This window comes from Rhinolophus hipposideros (genome assembly GCF_964194185.1).
Source record: "Rhinolophus hipposideros genome assembly, chromosome: 11".
Taxonomy (NCBI): domain Eukaryota; kingdom Metazoa; phylum Chordata; class Mammalia; order Chiroptera; family Rhinolophidae; genus Rhinolophus; species Rhinolophus hipposideros.
In genome coordinates, this window is record NC_138057.1 from 50,235,152 (window position 1) to 50,253,173 (window position 18,022).

The 18,022-nt window shown below is 38.7% G+C and overlaps 2 protein-coding genes across 4 annotated transcripts in view; one reads left to right on the forward strand and one right to left on the reverse strand.

Moving 5' to 3' along the window:
- APTX (aprataxin) overlaps positions 1-5,593 on the reverse strand; it is a 51,543-nt gene extending 45,950 nt beyond the window's left edge. For both annotated transcript variants that reach the window (XM_081065426.1, XM_081065422.1), the window contains exon 1: positions 4,832-5,593. The gene's annotated coding sequence lies outside the window, so the exon portion shown is untranslated. The remainder of the gene's footprint in view (positions 1-4,831) is intronic.
- Positions 5,542-16,346, forward strand: DNAJA1 (DnaJ heat shock protein family (Hsp40) member A1). 2 transcript variants are annotated; one of them, XM_081065420.1, is made up of 9 exons: positions 5,542-5,807; positions 6,892-7,033; positions 7,179-7,356; positions 9,452-9,556; positions 10,049-10,276; positions 12,402-12,516; positions 13,779-13,894; positions 14,178-14,278; positions 15,136-16,346. In XM_081065420.1, exons 2-9 carry the CDS (start codon positions 6,902-6,904, stop codon positions 15,346-15,348), a joined length of 1,188 nt encoding a protein of 395 aa, XP_080921546.1. In that variant the 5' UTR covers positions 5,542-5,807; positions 6,892-6,901; the 3' UTR covers positions 15,349-16,346. The 2 variants fall into 2 exon arrangements, with proteins under 2 accessions (XP_080921546.1, XP_080921547.1); XM_081065421.1 differs by lacking the exon at positions 5,542-5,807 and adding an exon at positions 6,161-6,318.
- Positions 16,347-18,022: the final 1,676 nt, after the last annotated feature.

The window sequence follows — 18,022 nt, forward strand, 5'->3', positions numbered from 1 at the left end:
AGGGAGAAACCTGACAAACACTACCTCAGCCAAGTGATCAAGGTCAACACCCATAGTGATAAGTCATCTTCATAGTATATTCCCTGGATATGATACGATGAAACTAGCACTTGACCTCAGTGGTCTTCCTCCCCCAAAACCCACTAAAACCATGAGATAAATATTAAACAAACTCAAAGTGAAGGACAGGCTACAAAAATACCTGGCCAGTATTCCTTAAAACTGTCAAAGCTTTATCAAAAGTAAGGAAAATCTGAGGAATTGTGTCAGGAGAAGCCTAAGGAAACATGACAACTAAAATAATGTGGTATCCTAGATGGGGTCTTGGGACAGAAAATGGACAGCAAGTAAAATCTAAAGAAATTCAAATAAAGAATGGACTCTCGTTAATAATAACACTGTACCAACATTGGTTCATTAGTACCATTTTAATGTAAGATATTAACAATAGGGAAACCTGGCTGCCAGATATACAGGAACTCTCTATACTACCCTTGCAATGTTTTTGTACATCTAAAACTATTCTAAAATTAAAAGTTTGTTTAAAAAATAACGAGGAGTGGGGGTTGGAAGGGAGAACAGCTCATAAAACTGAAACTGTATATAATCACAGAGATAAGCAAACCAGAACAAATTGGTGACACAAAAAAATTTCCAGCCCCAATAGGCCCCACAGTCAATTAAAACCTAAATGTTGCAAGAAATTTAATTTATACAAGCATAAAATAGCTTTTTACTATTACTATTTTAACTATTTTACTATTTTAACTACAATTTACTCTCCATTTTGTGCTTTGTAGTAAAATGTTTCTTACCCTTTTTCCCCCCTTCTTCTACCTCCCCGCTACCCCGAATCTGTTTCAAGCCGTTGTTTCTCAGTCTAGTTGTGTAGGACACAGCTCCCTGGCCCATGCTGGTATTGTGAGCCTTGGACTCCCCCCCGCTGAGGCCGTTGGTCGCAGGTTGTTGCCACTCAGGGCAGCCAAGGCAGCTCCCAGCATCTCACACCTACCTCCGGCTGCTACCGCAGCCCAGCTCCAGGGAGATCTGTTGTTCACAATCTTAGCTATAGAAGGCATAGCCCACTGGCCCATGTGGGAATCGAACTGGCAACCTCAAAGTTAGAAGCATGGCACTCCAACCACCTGAGCCACTGGGCCGGCCCTTCTTTCCTTTTTTTTTTTTTTTTTTTTTTTTTTTTTAAAGTTATTCTACACATCCAAAACTGGACTATCTTCTCCATTCCCCAATTCTGGCCCCAACACAGCCTCCTCTTCCTCCTCTTTCTGGGCTCCCCATCTCTGGAAAGGCATCCCCAACCATCCTATTGCTCAGACCAGGAAGAATATTGGCTATGGCTCCTTCTCCCGGACTTCTGCATTCAGTCACCATAACCTGCAGATTCCAGGTTTATTATTTTTGTATTTCCTATCTCTCCATTTCTACTGTTTAGGCCTTATCCCTTACTAATCTCATCTCACATCATAAAAGCTTTCTAAGAATCCATCCCTCATATTAGCACCCAAATGATTGTTCAAAACTGTGAATGTGATCAAATCATCCGTAAAATAGAGTTGCTGTGAGGATTAAAATATGACAACATTCGTAGAGAGTTTAGCACAGTGCCTGACAGGCGCTCAAATAAAAAATAAAGTCAGCTGTTAGAGCTTACATCACCCATCCCTAAAATCAAGGTCTAGTTTTTTTTAAAAAAGTTTAAAACACAATAAAGAAAGTGAATATACAGTTACATGCACAATATACCTTGTTCATGAGTAGAAGATCAACATCGTTTAAGCATTTTAATTCTCTCCAAACTGACTGATATATAAAAGCACTGCAATCACAATAAATATCACAGTAGGATTTGGGGGGAATCTGCCAGAAATATTCTTATGTTCATCTGGAAAAGGAAACATACTAGCAAATGACAGGAAAATTGTAAAAAGGAGGAGCAATGAGGGGAACTAAGCCTCCCAGACATTAAAATGTGTTTCAATGGAAATTTAGTATACAATAGAAGTGGCATTTCACAGTAGTCAGGAAAAATAAAGTATTAAAAGTGTTAGACAAATTAGCTCGCCATTTGGAGAAAAAGAAAGTTCAGTTACTTACAAATAATTCTCAGCCCTTAACAAAATAAATTCCAGGTGGATCAAAAATTTAAATGTAAAAAATGGAATCATGAAAGTACTATTAAAAAACCTGGGGGGACTACATTTATAATGTTGGATTGGTGAAGGCTTTCTAAACATAACAAAAGAGAAGGGTGAGGGGAAAAGGAGGGAAATGCAAAAGCCAAAAAAGAAAAGTCAAAAGTTATCTACATAAAAATTAAAACCTTTTATATGGCCCCACCAAAAAAACTTATATATATATATATATATATATATATATATATATATATATGTTTACACACACACACACAATGAAAACTATATATATATGTTTACACACACACAAAATGAAAAGCTAAATACACTAGAGAAAATAATTGTAACACGTGACTAACACCTAATATCCCTAATGTAAAAGTGCTATTATGTCATTAAAATAGTGCAGTTACATCTCAGAAAAAATGGTCAAATAACAAGACCATTATTATTTGGTCTTGACAGAAGAAGATAAGATAAACATTTTTAAAATGCTGACCCACACTATTAAAGAAACTCAAATTAAAACAATAGATATCACTTTTTAATCTATGGTTAGCAAAGACATAAAATGGACAGAATCCCCCATACTGGCAAGGCCCACTCACACACGCTGGCAGCAGCACAAACTAGTATGGAAATTTGTTTATTACAATTTTAAATGCACATTCATGTTGACCCAACAATTTCAATTCCAGATGTCACTTACAGAAATACTTGCATGAGTGCCCAAAGCTGTATTTGAGAATTTCTCAACAATAAACAATATTTATCTAGCATTGTTTGTAAAACACTGGAAACTGCCAAAATGTTCAATAGGAGAATGGATAAATATAGTGCCTCCATATTATATACTATGAAGTTGTTAAAAATAACAAGGTAGATTTATTCATCTCAAGATAACAATAAATTAAGTGAAAAGGATAAGTGGCAAATAGCATGTATAATATGATCCTGTTTCTTTAGAAAATAAAGACCACATACTAAATTATTGCCAATCTTCTATTTTATGTAAATAAAATGCTTCTTAAAATTGTTAACTTCTACTACTGAAAAGCCAGAATATTCACCAGGACATATTTTTAGCATCATTGAGATAAATTTCTATGAAGGAAAAATATCAAACAAAGCATATGTGATGTTTCTCAATTTTTACGTATTACATTCAAATGGGTTAAACATTACAGTTACAAAACAGTATTTTGTGAAATGTGTCCCTCCCATCTGCCTATTCCCCAGCACCCAGCTCTCCTCACAGGCAACCATATTACCTGTTTTGCGGTATTCTTCTGAAATAATCTATGCACATGCAAGCAAATAAGTATATAGTTTCCCTTTATTTAATCAACTTTTATGTCCCTTATTTTATTCTTAATAATTAAGTTCACTTAGTGAGCTTGCAAATTTTAAAAGTATTTTCAATATTGTATTTCAGAGCATTATGGTGGCTGTCTCAAGAAGATACCTTCATGTTTATATCAGACTTCCACCTTTCTAAACGTTGAAATTTCAATTGGATTCCTCAGGCAAAAATAAACAATAAACGTGGTTACATTTAAGAAACACTAGACATGGTAATAGTATTTACTGTGGAAACTATCAGTTGAATGTTTTGATATACACCATACTGATGATTTACTTACGTTATATACTTAACCAGTGTTAGATTCACAAATGCAGTCCATGTTACAGTAAAGTAGGGACTTTAAGACTACAATAACTACATAACACACGAATGACATTTACTTAGTTATTGTTTGTTTACTGTTCTGCTGGTCTCTCAGCCTGGGATACTCATTTAGACGGTTCCCTACTCAGTACCCCAGTTCTCTTCCTTTTTTGGCTGCCATTTATCACACAACTCATCCTTCTTTATATGTGAACTCCTCAAGGGCAGGAATCACAACTTACATGATTTTTATATTACCAAACCCTAGTTTGCTGCCTGCCCATATTAGACTTTCAGTAACTGCTGGTTAAAAGAAAAAACTGTATATCAGAGGTAATATTTAAGACGGTAACAACTAAGATTGGAAAAATGAGGTGTTTGTCAACCAGAGCAAAAGCAAAGAGGTGAAAAAGTGCATTTGGGAAACTGCAGATAGTTTGGTGCAACTGTCCTGCACAATTTAAATAAGAGAGATGAGGCTGAAGAGATACACATGGGGATGTTTCCAGGGTACAAAAGTTCACAATTCTTAGTTTACCAACATAACCAATGAGGTCTACCCCAATTGGTTCTGAAGCCTCACCTCCTGCCACTCCAGCTCCCTTAGCTCTGGCTTTATCCAATTACTTGCTGTTTGATAAAAACATATTTTTTCACACCTTAGCCTTAGATTTCCCTTGTACTTTGCTGCAAAAGCTCTTCTCACTTCTTCAAAACTCAGCTCAACTGCCCCTTTCCCAGGGAAGCTTTCCCTCTCCCATCAGATTAACAGAGAAGCCTCTCCCCTGCTAACCTCTATCGTGGGGTTCCCGTATTTAGTGGGGAGCCAGACAAGTCATCTGGCTCCCCACTAAAGTATAAGCGATGTGAACTGGACTTTTTCAATTTTTCATCTCCAGTTTTCCATGGAGCTAGATAGTACTCCTAAGTTTGTCGTGTTATTGGAAAGGAAGACACCCCATTTTTCAATATCCACCCTCCCAACATTTAAAAAAGCCCAGAGACTCACTTTGCAGACTGTACATCCAGGTTCACAGATCGGTGGGACTTAAAAAGTCAAATGACACAATCTAATAGTCACTCTTGGTGCTACTGTGTGTCCAGGAATAGGAAACCAGGTGACCGCCTGGCCAGAGAAGAGTTCAAGGCACAAAGGCACTGCAGACGCTTCCCTGTTTAGCGCTGCCCTCAGCCCACTGTGCAGGAGGCAACAAAGCCCAAGGCAGATAACGTGTGTATAGGAGTCTGGACGTACACAAGAAACTCTTCCAACTTCGCAGTCTGAATTACTAGGCCCAAAACTACGGGTGAAAAGGAGCAAGATCCAAAGCTTGTAGAACTGTACTGGGGCGCAGGCCCCCCTTGCTCATTTCTTGCTCAGTGGGTTACTAGAACTTCAAGACTAACGAACTAAGCCGGTAAGAGACGCCGAAAGAGTTAAATGAGGGGCCAGTGGGGTGGAGACGCGGCAGGGCTTTGTTCTGAGATTCCCATTCTGCACACAGTACCCGCCCGCAGTCTTGTCCTGGAGCCGTCCCCATCGTCGCAGGCGGCGGCGGCCGCCACACTGATTTGGGAACCCACAGTTCGCTCGGAATTGCAAAGCTCCGAGCAATCCCCGCTCCCGCCCGAGACTTCTGTCCTCTCAGGCCTAGCGAGTGGCAGAAAAGATTCCAGAAAGTTCCAGGAGCGCCAGAACCCCAGGCTTAGGCCCACCCCCACCAAGGCCCTTCCGCACAACCCACCCCAGCCCGAGCTCCCCCGCGCGGTTGCCCCGGTAACCGCGGGGCGGTGGCAGCGGCAGGAGGGGCGGGACTTCCGGCGGGTGACGCGCCTGGGCTCGGCTACAAAAGGCGACGGCTGCGGCGCGCCGGGCGGAACTTTCCAGAACCCTGGGGTAGAGGCGGAGGAGCGGCGGCTGCCCAAGGTGTGCACAGCAACGCGCTCCTTCCCGCGCCCCCACATTGGCCTCGGCCCTCTCACGGGTGAGTTTCAGCCCACACTGCTTCCCTTCGACACAAGGCTGGCGCTATTGGCAGCGCCGGGAGGCTGGAGGGAGCCGCGGTCGGGAGGCGGTTGGCTCCGCGTGGGCGGGAGGGTTGTTGGTTCCAGGATCCACGATTTTCTTTTTGGAGGGCTGGTGGGTGCCCGGTCAAGCTATCCCCGACACGGAGTGAGTGAGTGGGCCCCAGACCTTTCACGAAGCTTCCCCCATTCTTCATCCAGCCGGAGGTCTCCGTGGACCTGCCGCCTAAGGCGTTTTCTTCCCTGCGCGCCCCCTTCCCCCGCGGTTGGGGGTGGGGGACCATACGCGCACGCGCAGACAGAGCCCAGGGCGAGGGGCTGCGGGAGGAGCGGGGAGGAGGCTACGGTTTCGCTTCTCCGGTCTCCCCTCCTCTTTGTTGAGGGCTGGACTTCTCCTTCGAGTCTGGGTGAGGGAGAAAGGAAGGAAACCTTAACGGTCAGCACCAAGTGCAGAGGGAAATCGAACGACGTGTAAGCTGCGCCGGCTTGTGGGGGCGAGGGATTCGGCTTCGGCGGTCAGAGGAGAGGAGCTGAGTCCTGTGATAAACATCCTTAGGATTGAGGGGGAGGGGAGAGTGCTTTCTGGAACTGGCGTTCTGAATCGGTTTCATAAACAGCTCCCTGCCCCCCTTGTACCCAAATGTCTGTTTCTCTAGGGAGTGTATGGTTTATCGGATTTGCCGAAGACAATGATAATTTACTAAGCAACGGATTGAACCTGTTAGTGCTCCTTTTGATTACTTCTGTCACTGCTGGGGAAGGGAAACAGGAAGAATCGAGGACATAGTCGAGTTTTGTGTGGGAGAGAGGAAACGAGCTGCTATCTGAGGCTTTGGAATTATTCCCTGGTAGTTGTTAGCTTATATTTAGTATGTTAGAACTTAGGGCTGAATTACCAAAGGATTTGTTACCTTCTCTGTGCAGGGAAGGTGGGTTTCTTATTAATCATATTTGGCAAAGAACAGATTTCTCTGCCTTAACTCAGATACTACTAATTAAAGCTACCAATTGAAAGTCGGTTGAAACTGCATTTTCATTTTTCAGGCTGTCAAAAATGGTGAAAGAAACCACTTACTATGATGTTTTGGGGGTCAAACCCAATGCCACCCAGGAGGAATTGAAAAAGGCTTACAGGAAACTGGCCTTGAAGTACCACCCTGATAAGAATCCAAATGAAGGAGAAAAGGCAAGTTGTATATTCATACTCATAGCTGAATAGTTCTTTGCTGGGTGTGTGGTAGTTCCATTAAAACCTGATATTGAGTCTGTCTAATGGCTATGCTTTGTAATGCTTTTTTAAAGTGAGATTTATTCCTCTTTTCCTCAAACAGTTTAAACAGATTTCTCAAGCCTATGAAGTGCTCTCTGATGCAAAAAAAAGGGAATTATATGACAAAGGAGGAGAACAGGCAATTAAAGAAGGTGGAGCAGGTGGTGGTTTTGGCTCCCCAATGGACATCTTTGATATGTTTTTTGGAGGAGGAGGAAGGATGCAGAGAGAAAGGAGAGGTAAGAGAGAAACCTAGTCCACAGGCAGCAATTCTAAGTAGCCCTTGGTCAAAGCAAGTTCTCAACAATTCGCCTATTTTAAATGCTGGTATACATGTTGGTATAATGTTGCAAACTGGCTGTTAATTGCCATTTTGATTGTGGTAGTTTTTTAAATGAGATTTGGTGGAAACTAAAATGAGATCAGCCAGGTGCTAACAAGTGAGTGCTTCTAAAGCTCTTGGATACGCACAGCACGACTTCAGTAAGGTTATCTAGTATTATGAAGGAACAAAGCATAGGAACATTAATTTTCAAAGCCCTTTTTACAGATCTCGTTTGAAAACTCCCCCAGCCTAATAGAGGGGGTATAGTGGCCTTAGTCAGTCAAAAGTGAGTTCAAGTTCAGAAACCTAAACTTTCTTTCCTTAAGGTCATATATATATCAAGTCATCAGTTGAGTCAGGATTGGAACATAGGTTCACGGCCTCCAAATAGCCCGCTGTCTGTTGAATTTTGTTTCATTATAAAATTCAATGAAATGTATATTCATTGTATTTGTTTTTATTAGATCAAAATGTGTGCTCTTAACGTTTATCAAAAATGTCATTTTCTGGCTGTAGAAATAGTCCTCATAGGAATAGTGTTCCATTCAGAAACAATCTTACTTTGTTCCCAGTATAGTTTACACAAACAAGGGCTAATGGGTAGAGCCCATTTTAGGATGAATAGGGGAACCATTAAATTTCACTTTGAGCTTTTTAAAATTCATAAAGCCTGGAAGTTGTTTATTCAGTTTTTCTAGAACGGAGTATTTTATTTTTAAAGGATTTATCTTAAAACAATTTGCAATCAAAATCAGTTGCTTAGGATGGTTTCTCTCAGAAAAGTAGTGGGTTTTTTTTTTCTTTTTTGAACAGTGAATTAACTGGCAAACACTTCTGTGTGATTTAGATCATTGAAAGGTCATTTTTTGTGTGTGTATGATACCAGAAAATACTTCATTAATCAAACAAGCTTTTTTCCTTTCCTATACTTGCAGCTCTATAAAGCTAAAGTAAGAAAGGCAGCTTTCAGCATGCTGAAACTAACTACATAGGACTATAGTTGTGATACAGAACCCAAAGATGGAGTTAGAAACATAAAGTTAATAGTACTTCATATTTGTTTGGAAACAAAAAATGTTCACAACAGGCATGCTGTACAGATAGGAGTTTGAGAACTTTTTCAGTTAGGCTTAAGGCGGCATTGTTTTGTGGTGGATAAAGTCCTTGTGGAAGAATCATTATCTAGGAACTTATTAACCATTGGCAGGTGATTTCATTTCTGTAGCCTCAGTGTCCTCATATGATCTCTACTTTCTACTTCCCATTCTGAGATATGGCAGTCCTTTGTAGCTGTTGGCCACATTAAGTTTAGGTTAATTCAAAACAAAGACAAAATTCAGTTCCTTGTCTGCAATGGCCACATTTGCGTGCTCAAAAGCCACATGTGACCAGTAGTTACTGTGTTGGACAGCACAGATATGAAACATTTCCATCACTGCAAAAGTTCATTTGGACAGCACTATGATCAAGGATATGAGAAACCTAGCCTTTAAACTAGTACTAGCAAAGCAGTTAAATGTGTTGGTTCTACTTCAGGGAAAAGTAAGAATTGATATTCTATGGAGACTGAATAAATGCATCCAGTTTCCAGCCAGTCTTGATTAGTTGGAACTTAGTGTGATGAAGTAATGGGCCATGTTGCTCAATATAGGAAGTAGAAGATTCAAAGAATATATTAGGACAGAAATGCAATTTGGAGTAATTGTTGTGAAATGTACCTCTATTTAAATAACATTGGTTCTCAAGTGATTTGTTTTTGATTGCTATAGTTTGTAAGAAGGCCACAACTACATACATTATTAGGCAAATTAATCTCCAGTTTTCCTCATCTGAAATTACAGTTTGAGGATCATGTGTGGATAATATGGTACGGCCAACATTCTCTGTATTTAAAGATAACAAATATACCCTGTGAACCTCGTCTTTCATTATCTTTAATATTATATAGTGTATTGAACACAAATAAGATGCAACATTTTCGATCTTTAACGAGTAATATTTTGTTCTAGGTAAAAACGTTGTACATCAGCTCTCGGTAACCTTAGAAGATTTATATAACGGTGCAACAAGAAAACTAGCTCTGCAAAAGAATGTGATTTGTGACAAATGTGAAGGTATGGCTTTTTAACATCTTTACTATAACTGAAAATGGAACTGAAGCCTTTCTGGAGATATAAAACTCACAAATAATAACACTACCTAAATCTCGAAGGGTGCAGGCATAAAGAAAACCACCTAAACCTCTACTACCTAGAGAAATATTAGCAAAATATCAGTGCTTTTTTTATGTGTGTATTTTAAAGAAGTTGGGATCGATCTAATTTGGTATTTTTTTCTTTCGTAACATTAGTACAAGTTATTTGGAAATACAATATCTTCTACAGAGAAGAAACTAAAATGTTGTTGGGAAAACAACAGTGTTTATAGACAGTTGAAGCTGATCGCAGCTATATTTTATCCAATAAAAAGGCTGAATTGTAGGTTCTTAAGGCAGCATTCCATCACACCTTGCAAATGTTAATAAAGTGTATTCGTGAAATGTCTTATTAAAACATTAGTGTATCCAACACTAAGCAAACAATTTAATTTCCTTTTAAACTATTTAGGCCGAGGTGGTAAGAAAGGAGCCGTAGAGTGCTGTCCCAACTGTCGAGGTACTGGTATGCAAATAAGAATTCATCAGATAGGACCTGGAATGGTTCAGCAAATTCAGTCTGTGTGCATGGAGTGCCAGGGCCATGGGGAACGGATCAGTCCTAAAGATAGATGTAAAAGCTGCAATGGAAGGAAGATAGTTCGAGAGAAGAAGATTCTAGAAGTTCACATTGACAAAGGTGAGTTCTCGGCCACTTCTGAATTCTTGAGTGCTTATTAACATTACATTTTTTAATTGGTTAAAGTGATCCTTAACAGGGTTATATGTATGATCTTACCACCCAGAGATATCTTAGCTACATATAGTAAATGTTTTTCCATCCTACATTCTTGAACATTTGTAGGGAATACATTAAAGATCTCCTCACTTGATACAACACTGACATCAATAAATGATTGCATAGTGTTCCAAACTTAATTGTCTTCCATTAAATCACTAGTTCTTTCACCGTTTTTATTGCAATTAATTTTTGTATACATTCTTAAATTCCTTAGGAACTGCTTGGTTGAGGGATATGTGTACTTTCAAGGATTTGATGGGGGTTTAGGTGAACTGGGGATCTGTTATTCCCTTGAAATTTTTCTAAACTAATGATTTGTAAGAACTTAGATTATGAATATTGCTTTTTTAATGTTTATTTTTCATAGACTAAACGTTTCTGTCTCTGGGGCTCCAGGTTATACCTATGTGACTTTTCATATTACTAAGATTTAACTTTTTTTATTTTGCCAATTCGTTAATTTTGGTAATTTGTGAAAAATCTTTTAAAATGTATTACAGCAATACATACTGTAGAAATTTTCGAAACATACATAACTCGAGCTATTTTTGCTACTCTGAAACAACCAACGTAATCTTCAGCCTATGCTTTTTAAAATGAAACTAGTATTATACTGTACATACTAATTTGGAACTTAATACTCCAGATATCTTCTCATTAATACATCTTCATTAACTTAAGCCCCATGTGAGTCATGATACTGCCCTCCATTCCTCCCTCCCTTAATTGGCCCATGTTTTGTAGGGTTTGGGTATTTTTCCTCCACTAAGATCGTCCCCCTTTACTACCAACAGCATTAATTGGAGAGTGAAACCATTCTGTACTTAACCTGTGCTCTTTATAGTTGTGGAACAACCAGCAAAAACCTAGCTGAGTTCGTTTCACTAGTGTAACGAGACAGTCACATTACCTCATGAATGATTAAAACCAGATTATGTTTAGTGTATTGTGGTTTAAGTGGTTTTTTTTAGAGGCACATATATAGAAGGATTTGGGTTATTTGCTTATGTCTGGATTTTGTTTCATTTGTGTGGGAATAATAGAGTGATGAGTGTGGAGGTATACGTGAGATCCTCATCATGAGTTGATAACTGCTGGATCTAGATTGGTGGCTGTCTAGGGATTGTTGCACCATTGTCTGCTTACATAATTTAATCTTTTCCATAATAAAAAGTGAAACAAAGTTGTTCTTAATTGAAGGGTCTCACAGATTCAGGAAATTATCAGGAGATAACTACTGCAGTGTAACGATCTACAAACACGTTACATGAGATGTGTTTAAAGCGATGTCTAAGTAAGCCCTTACTAAAATAATGGGCCAGAGGTGGTCGAAGAGAGGTAATCTTGATAAAATATGTTGGCCTTAAAGAAATTTTTGTCCTGTTGAAAAATACTCTCTACTTGGACACTAACCACGAGTTGAAGAGCATGTCTAACATAATGATCCTTTTTTAAGGAGGCCAAACTGAATCATTCTTCAAAAGATTATGGATTTTTTCAGTTGTTTAGGTTGTTACAATATACTGGTTTCCTATGTATAAATACTGCTAGTACAACAGAGAAGAAAGTCTTGATTTATGCTCTTGTTAGAGTTAGTAGAAATAATTTGATACAGGTTCTTTTAAGTAATGAAATACTTAACATTTATGGCTATAATTGCCAGTCACTGATTTGGTGCCAGCATAGACGTTTTTATTTAATCCTCACAACAAGCCCTGATGAGGTCAGTCTCCATGGTAAAGCTGGTGCTTAGGAAGGTTGTGCAACTTGCTGCCCTAAGGTCATCTAGCTGGTAGTCAATGGCAGGTCTGAGACTTGAGGCCTGATCTGCTTGCCACTAGAGTCTGTGTTTTCCACTAGGATAGTTTTCTTTCTAAGAAGTTGGACTGATTCTTACTCATCTGTAAGCTTTCGCATTCACAAAACTTGAACTCTCATGCATACAATATGTGTCTGTGTTTAATAGATTGAGAATCTGATCTTTGTTGGATGATAGAGTATAAAATTAACCTTTTGTTTTTAGGCATGAAAGATGGCCAGAAGATAACATTCCATGGTGAAGGAGACCAAGAACCAGGACTGGAGCCGGGAGATATTATCATCGTTTTAGATCAGAAAGACCATGCTGTCTTTACTCGGTAAAAACTTTATAATCCTACTCAACCTAACATCTTGTATATTGAGGGTTGGGGGGGTTGTTTTGTTTTTTAATGAGCTTTTCATTGCTTTTAGAACGTATTTCCTGTAAATACCCTAGAAAAGTATAGCAAGAGATGCTAAGTATATCTTTCCAAAAGGTGGTTAATATTTATCTTAAAAGAGGCTAAAAACAAAAAGGATCAGATTTTAGCTTTTTGTCTAAATTTAGGCAAATTATTATGTAATCTGGAATTTGAAGGATATCCTTTAATTTGGATGATTTATGTAAGTATAAACAGGTGGATTAGGGGAAACATCCCTAGGCAAAATTTTGCCCTAAAGCTGTCTCTCACCAGTTTCAATCCTGAATTCATGGTAAATTGGGTTGCTTTTTTAATTACAAATTAGTGTCAAGCACCATCTCCATTAAAACTAAAATAGTATATAAATTGAGGCCTATTGCTGTGAAATATTTAATATTGTGTTTACAATGAGCTTACAGTGGAGCACAAGAAGGATGGATGGTTATAGTGAATGTGTTGGGAATGACACCTAAAGGAGCTGGTTTTCGAATTAACAGAAAATTCCATAAGTGTCAACAGTAATGGGAAATGCTATCAAGCTCAAGATTTTGGTGCTATCATTATCAAGAGTGTTTCTGGAGAGTATTCTGCCTGACTAAAAATACTTTATTAATTAAAAAATGGATAGGAAAAGCAGAAAGTCTAAGCACGAGGAGGAAATGGACTATTAAATATTTTAAAATGTGTTCATAACATACTAGTAAAAGTGTTCATAATGTACCAGGCACTATATTATTTCATGTACATCAATAAAATTTTAACTGTCGAAATTGGCTATATCCCTTTTTCATAGAAATAATCCAGGACCCAGCTGAGATCTATTCGTCTTACACTATAATGTCCTCTCCCTAAGTGAGTTTTTTTCACCTTAAGTCCTGTAAGAACTTTTTCTTCTCTATGTGAGAAACTAAATTTAAAATTGGATAATGAAAGAATTCAGGGATGGTAAGTGGTAGACTACTTAGAGTGTGTGGAAGGTCTGAAGCCTTGTCCAGGTAACAGGGCTCACAGGTTCCATATATTTGCTATTCCCAGTTCTCAGCTCTGCTTTAAGAACGAGGGAAGAAAGGGCATCTTTGTGAAAGATGCCTTGCTGTTAAGAAAAAATTGCCTGCTGTGGTATTATAGTGATGGTGATTTGAAAGATCTAATTACGTGTCATATTTATGTTGATACAGACGAGGAGAAGACCTTTTCATGTGTATGGACATACAGCTGGTTGAAGCATTGTGTGGCTTCCAAAAGCCAATATCTACTCTCGACAACCGAACCATAGTCATCACCTCCCATCCAGGTATGATAACTAGATGAGCTTCTTTCTGTTCTAGTTTTTCATTATTTGCAGGAAGTATAGGCATGAGGAAACATACTTGCTCAATTACATGTCTTTCTTGCGAGCTGAGCTGAAATTGTATGGTTTGGCTCTTCCTTGGAAGCCTCTAGAAAATCCATAAATGAAAAGTTAACAGGATTGCTTCTCACAAATTTACTCCTGTCAACAAGCTAGGACATTCTTCTCTATTTTCCCTGCTTCTTAACAATGTAAGTATATTTAAAGAACTTAAATGGTTTTTTAGGTCAGATTGTCAAGCATGGTGATATCAAGTGTGTGCTAAATGAAGGCATGCCGATTTATCGTAGACCATATGAAAAGGGTCGTCTGATCATCGAATTTAAGGTAAGTTATAAAATACTCTATACTTGAGAGTGATTAGCTTACTAAAATCAGATAACAGATTCACACTTTCTGAATGGTGAGAAACAGTAAATTTACGTTCTCCATTGTCTAGGAAGAAATTAAATTGATCTAATACTCCTGTCATGTTGAGCATTCTTTGTTAAATTGGGATTGGGTTTATATTATTTGGCTATTTAAAGATTGGTAGAGACGGGGTACCTGACAAGTGTTTTATTTAATGAAAGGCTATAACTGGGATCTTAAAATTCAGTAGGACTTCAATATTGTTGATTTTTGGTAAAATACTACAGTGCTTGGTCTGTTAATAGATGGTTCATAAAGCAACCAACCATTTTCCTCAACCTTCGATTGAAAGGCCTCTTACCACAAATAACCTTAAAAACATCTATGGGTAAAGAAGAACTACTTTTCTAAGTAAGAATAGCTTTGTTTAAATTATCTTTTAAAAGGGGTTGGAATGTTTTAGGAAGGGCTTTTGTATAAAGTATGCTGAATAGAACACTGATTGTTACAATGCAATTTTACTAAAAGACTTTATTGGGGCAGCCAGTTGGTTAGCTCTTAACAAGGTTACCGGTTTGATCCCCTCATGGGTCACTGTAAGCTGCGCCCTCCACAACTAGACTGAAACTACTTGACTTGGAGCTGATGGGTCCTGGAAAAACACACTGAGTACCTACCGGATGCTGTGCCTTGCAGAATGTGTACTAACCTGGGATTGGCAAATCCACTGAAAGATGTAGTTACGTATGTTTTTCTGGGGGAAATGGCTTGATAGTAATTTAAGAAGCTAATGTTGAAGTAAATCGAACTTACATAGTAATTTCTTTTTATAGGTAAACTTCCCTGAGAATGGTTTTCTCTCTCCTGATAAACTCTCTTTGCTTGAAAAACTCCTACCTGAAAGGAAGGAAGTAGAAGAGACTGATGAAATGGACCAGGCAGAACTGGTAGACTTTGACCCAAATCAAGAAAGCCATTACAATGGAGAAGCATATGAGGATGACGACCATCATCCTAGGGGTGGTGTGCAGTGTCAGACCTCTTAATCGGGCCAGGGAGTAACTCACTGCTGGCATTTTATACACAGTAGTGAATGAGTGAAGGACTGCAATCATAATATGCTCACTACTTGGCTATGTTTTTGGTTTAATTTTCAACTATAGTAGTGTTTTAAAAGTTAAATGAAGAATAAACTCAAATATAAAAGCTCTGACTGCCCTGTATGTATGATGACTTCAGTGTGCAAGATAAGTTTAATACCTGTAAAAACAAAAATAAAAATAAAATTCCCCTAGTATCTGTTAGGCCATACTATGTAATTCAGTTATGTACATGGACTAGCTTAGACTGAAATACCAGGTATGTGTATTGACTTCAGTGTATGATCCTTAATTGTTAAGCCATGAAGTTAAAATTCTGTATTAAAACTGGCAAAGAACTTAATTTGTAGAGAAGTGTTAGTCATTATAGTTGTATTAAGTGGGATTCATTGTGATGCTTTTGCATTTATTCTATTGCCTCAATGTTACTAGAAGATGGCATGCTATAGAATTTAGCCTGAAGTATCAGTGCCAGAAATGATACCTTTCTAAAGAAGGGGTTTATAATCTGCTTCTTGAGGGCTTGCACTTTTGCATTCCCTTCTACTGTGCCATCTTTTTTCTAAATATACACAACTATATGAGTCTTCGGTTGCATTTTTTTTCCCCTTCTCTTTAGACCATGGTAAGCCTCAAGAGTAGTGACTTCCAGAGCAAGCTAACTTAGAAGTTAGAGGGATGAGCCTTTACATGGAGGAGTAATTTGCATGCATGAGATATAAGGAAGGTATTTTTTAGGTATGTTACAGGCTTACTTTACATCATTTAACTTCTCCAAGTAACTGTAATTCAATGTTAGTAGTAATAGCAAATTATAATGAATAGCTTTAATTGTATGTTTAAAAGTCATGTTCACAAGCTTAAATCTGGTATCAGAATTTAAGCAATTCTTGAAATGTATGAATGTCTCCTTAATATACTGATTACAAAGCATTTGCAATGTGTCACCACAGGCTTTTTTTTCCCAGAAGCAAGCATTAGCTTTTCACCAAGATAGGTAACTTTTCATCTAACTAGTTAAAATAAGTAATACAAAGAAATAACTAAACTATAGTGAAATGTTTAATATTAAAAGAGTGGCAAATGAAAAGAGGGATGAATAATGAACTCAAAAAAGGGGGTTTAAAAAACTTGGCAGCACTGGAGTGAGAATGGGAGAGTTTTTCTTCCTCACCCTGACAGAAACTGGTCTTTTTTAAATCATCCTTACTCAGCACTGGGTGCAGGAACAGAAGGGGTGTTGGATAAAAATTCCTAGAAGGAATAACCAAAGGTGTGCTGACTGGGTTCTTGTCCTTCATGAGCCTTGACACAAAGCATGCCTCTCTCAACTGCCTGCCAGTTTTTGAGCTCATGGGCTCAATAAATCAAACCCTAATTTCTTTAAGGTTTTTTAATACGGGAAATTTTAGCATAAGCTGTTTTCTTCTGCATTAAACTTTTACTTAAGTGAAGGCTTCTTATCACTGGGATGGCAGACTACAGTTACATGAATTCATGGGTTCAGGCTGTGTTCAACTCTCAAACTGACAGCAAATACCGTTATGTCAAACAGTTGCAGATTTTTATGGCTAAACTTTCTAAAAACTCCCCACTAGTTTGTACCTAATTAATGCCTGTCATGTGGGGTCTCTAGTCCCACTCCCCACATAAGAATACAGGATATGGTGAGGCCAAAAAGGAACACCAACAGAGCCATATATAGGGGAGTCACACCACTGTAGTCTCTCTGGTGGCTGTGTTGGAGACACAGGAAGCAGGAGCCACATGATCCACAATCTGCCAGCCGCTTCTCTGCCAACCAACCTCCTTTGCTAACTGCAATCCACGCTTGCCAGCCACCATCCTCTTGCTAGCCCCCCATTTGCTGCTAGCATAACCACAGCAGTTATATTAGTGGCCAATGGCTCACTGGTTACAGCCGACGGCCAACTAGCCACAGTTGATGGCCATTTACTACCCAAGTGAGCAAAAGCACCTTTCCATGTGAGAGCGAGAGCCTGGAAACTGCATTCCTGGCTCTGTCCCCGCAATGCTAAAATTAAAGGCATAAAATAACTACACAAACAAAGGTCTCACTTTCTTGAAATAGTTCCTAGCACAGCATCTTCACATGTCTACATAGGCACTCCATCGTTCAACATCCTTTAGTTGAAACATAAGAGACACGTGCAAAATATTTTCAAGGGTTGTTGGCTTAAGTTTTTTCCTTAAGCTAACTAGTAATGATGCACATAGCAAAAAAGACGTACTCTAAGTCTCAGGTCCTCTGCTAATTTTTCTTTGGAACAATAGCACATTTTCAATGCCAAACCCCTCTTCACATACAAAAGGGAGATGTCAAAACTGAATTCTCATGGACCCTGCAACTAGTTCTATCCAGAAGATGGACATGACTCTGTAGTTGGCCTGAACACGTGAGAGAATGCACAACTAGGAAGGAGGAGAAGTAGACAGATGGGAGCAGTGAAATGAGATCCTATGCAACATGCAACCTTTTCATTGTCTATTCAGGAACTGACTTCCTGCTATAATTAAGATTCAGGGATAATTAACATTCAGGGATAATGTGGAGTCCCACCCACCTCACTAGATTCTAAATAAATATGTTAACTAGATG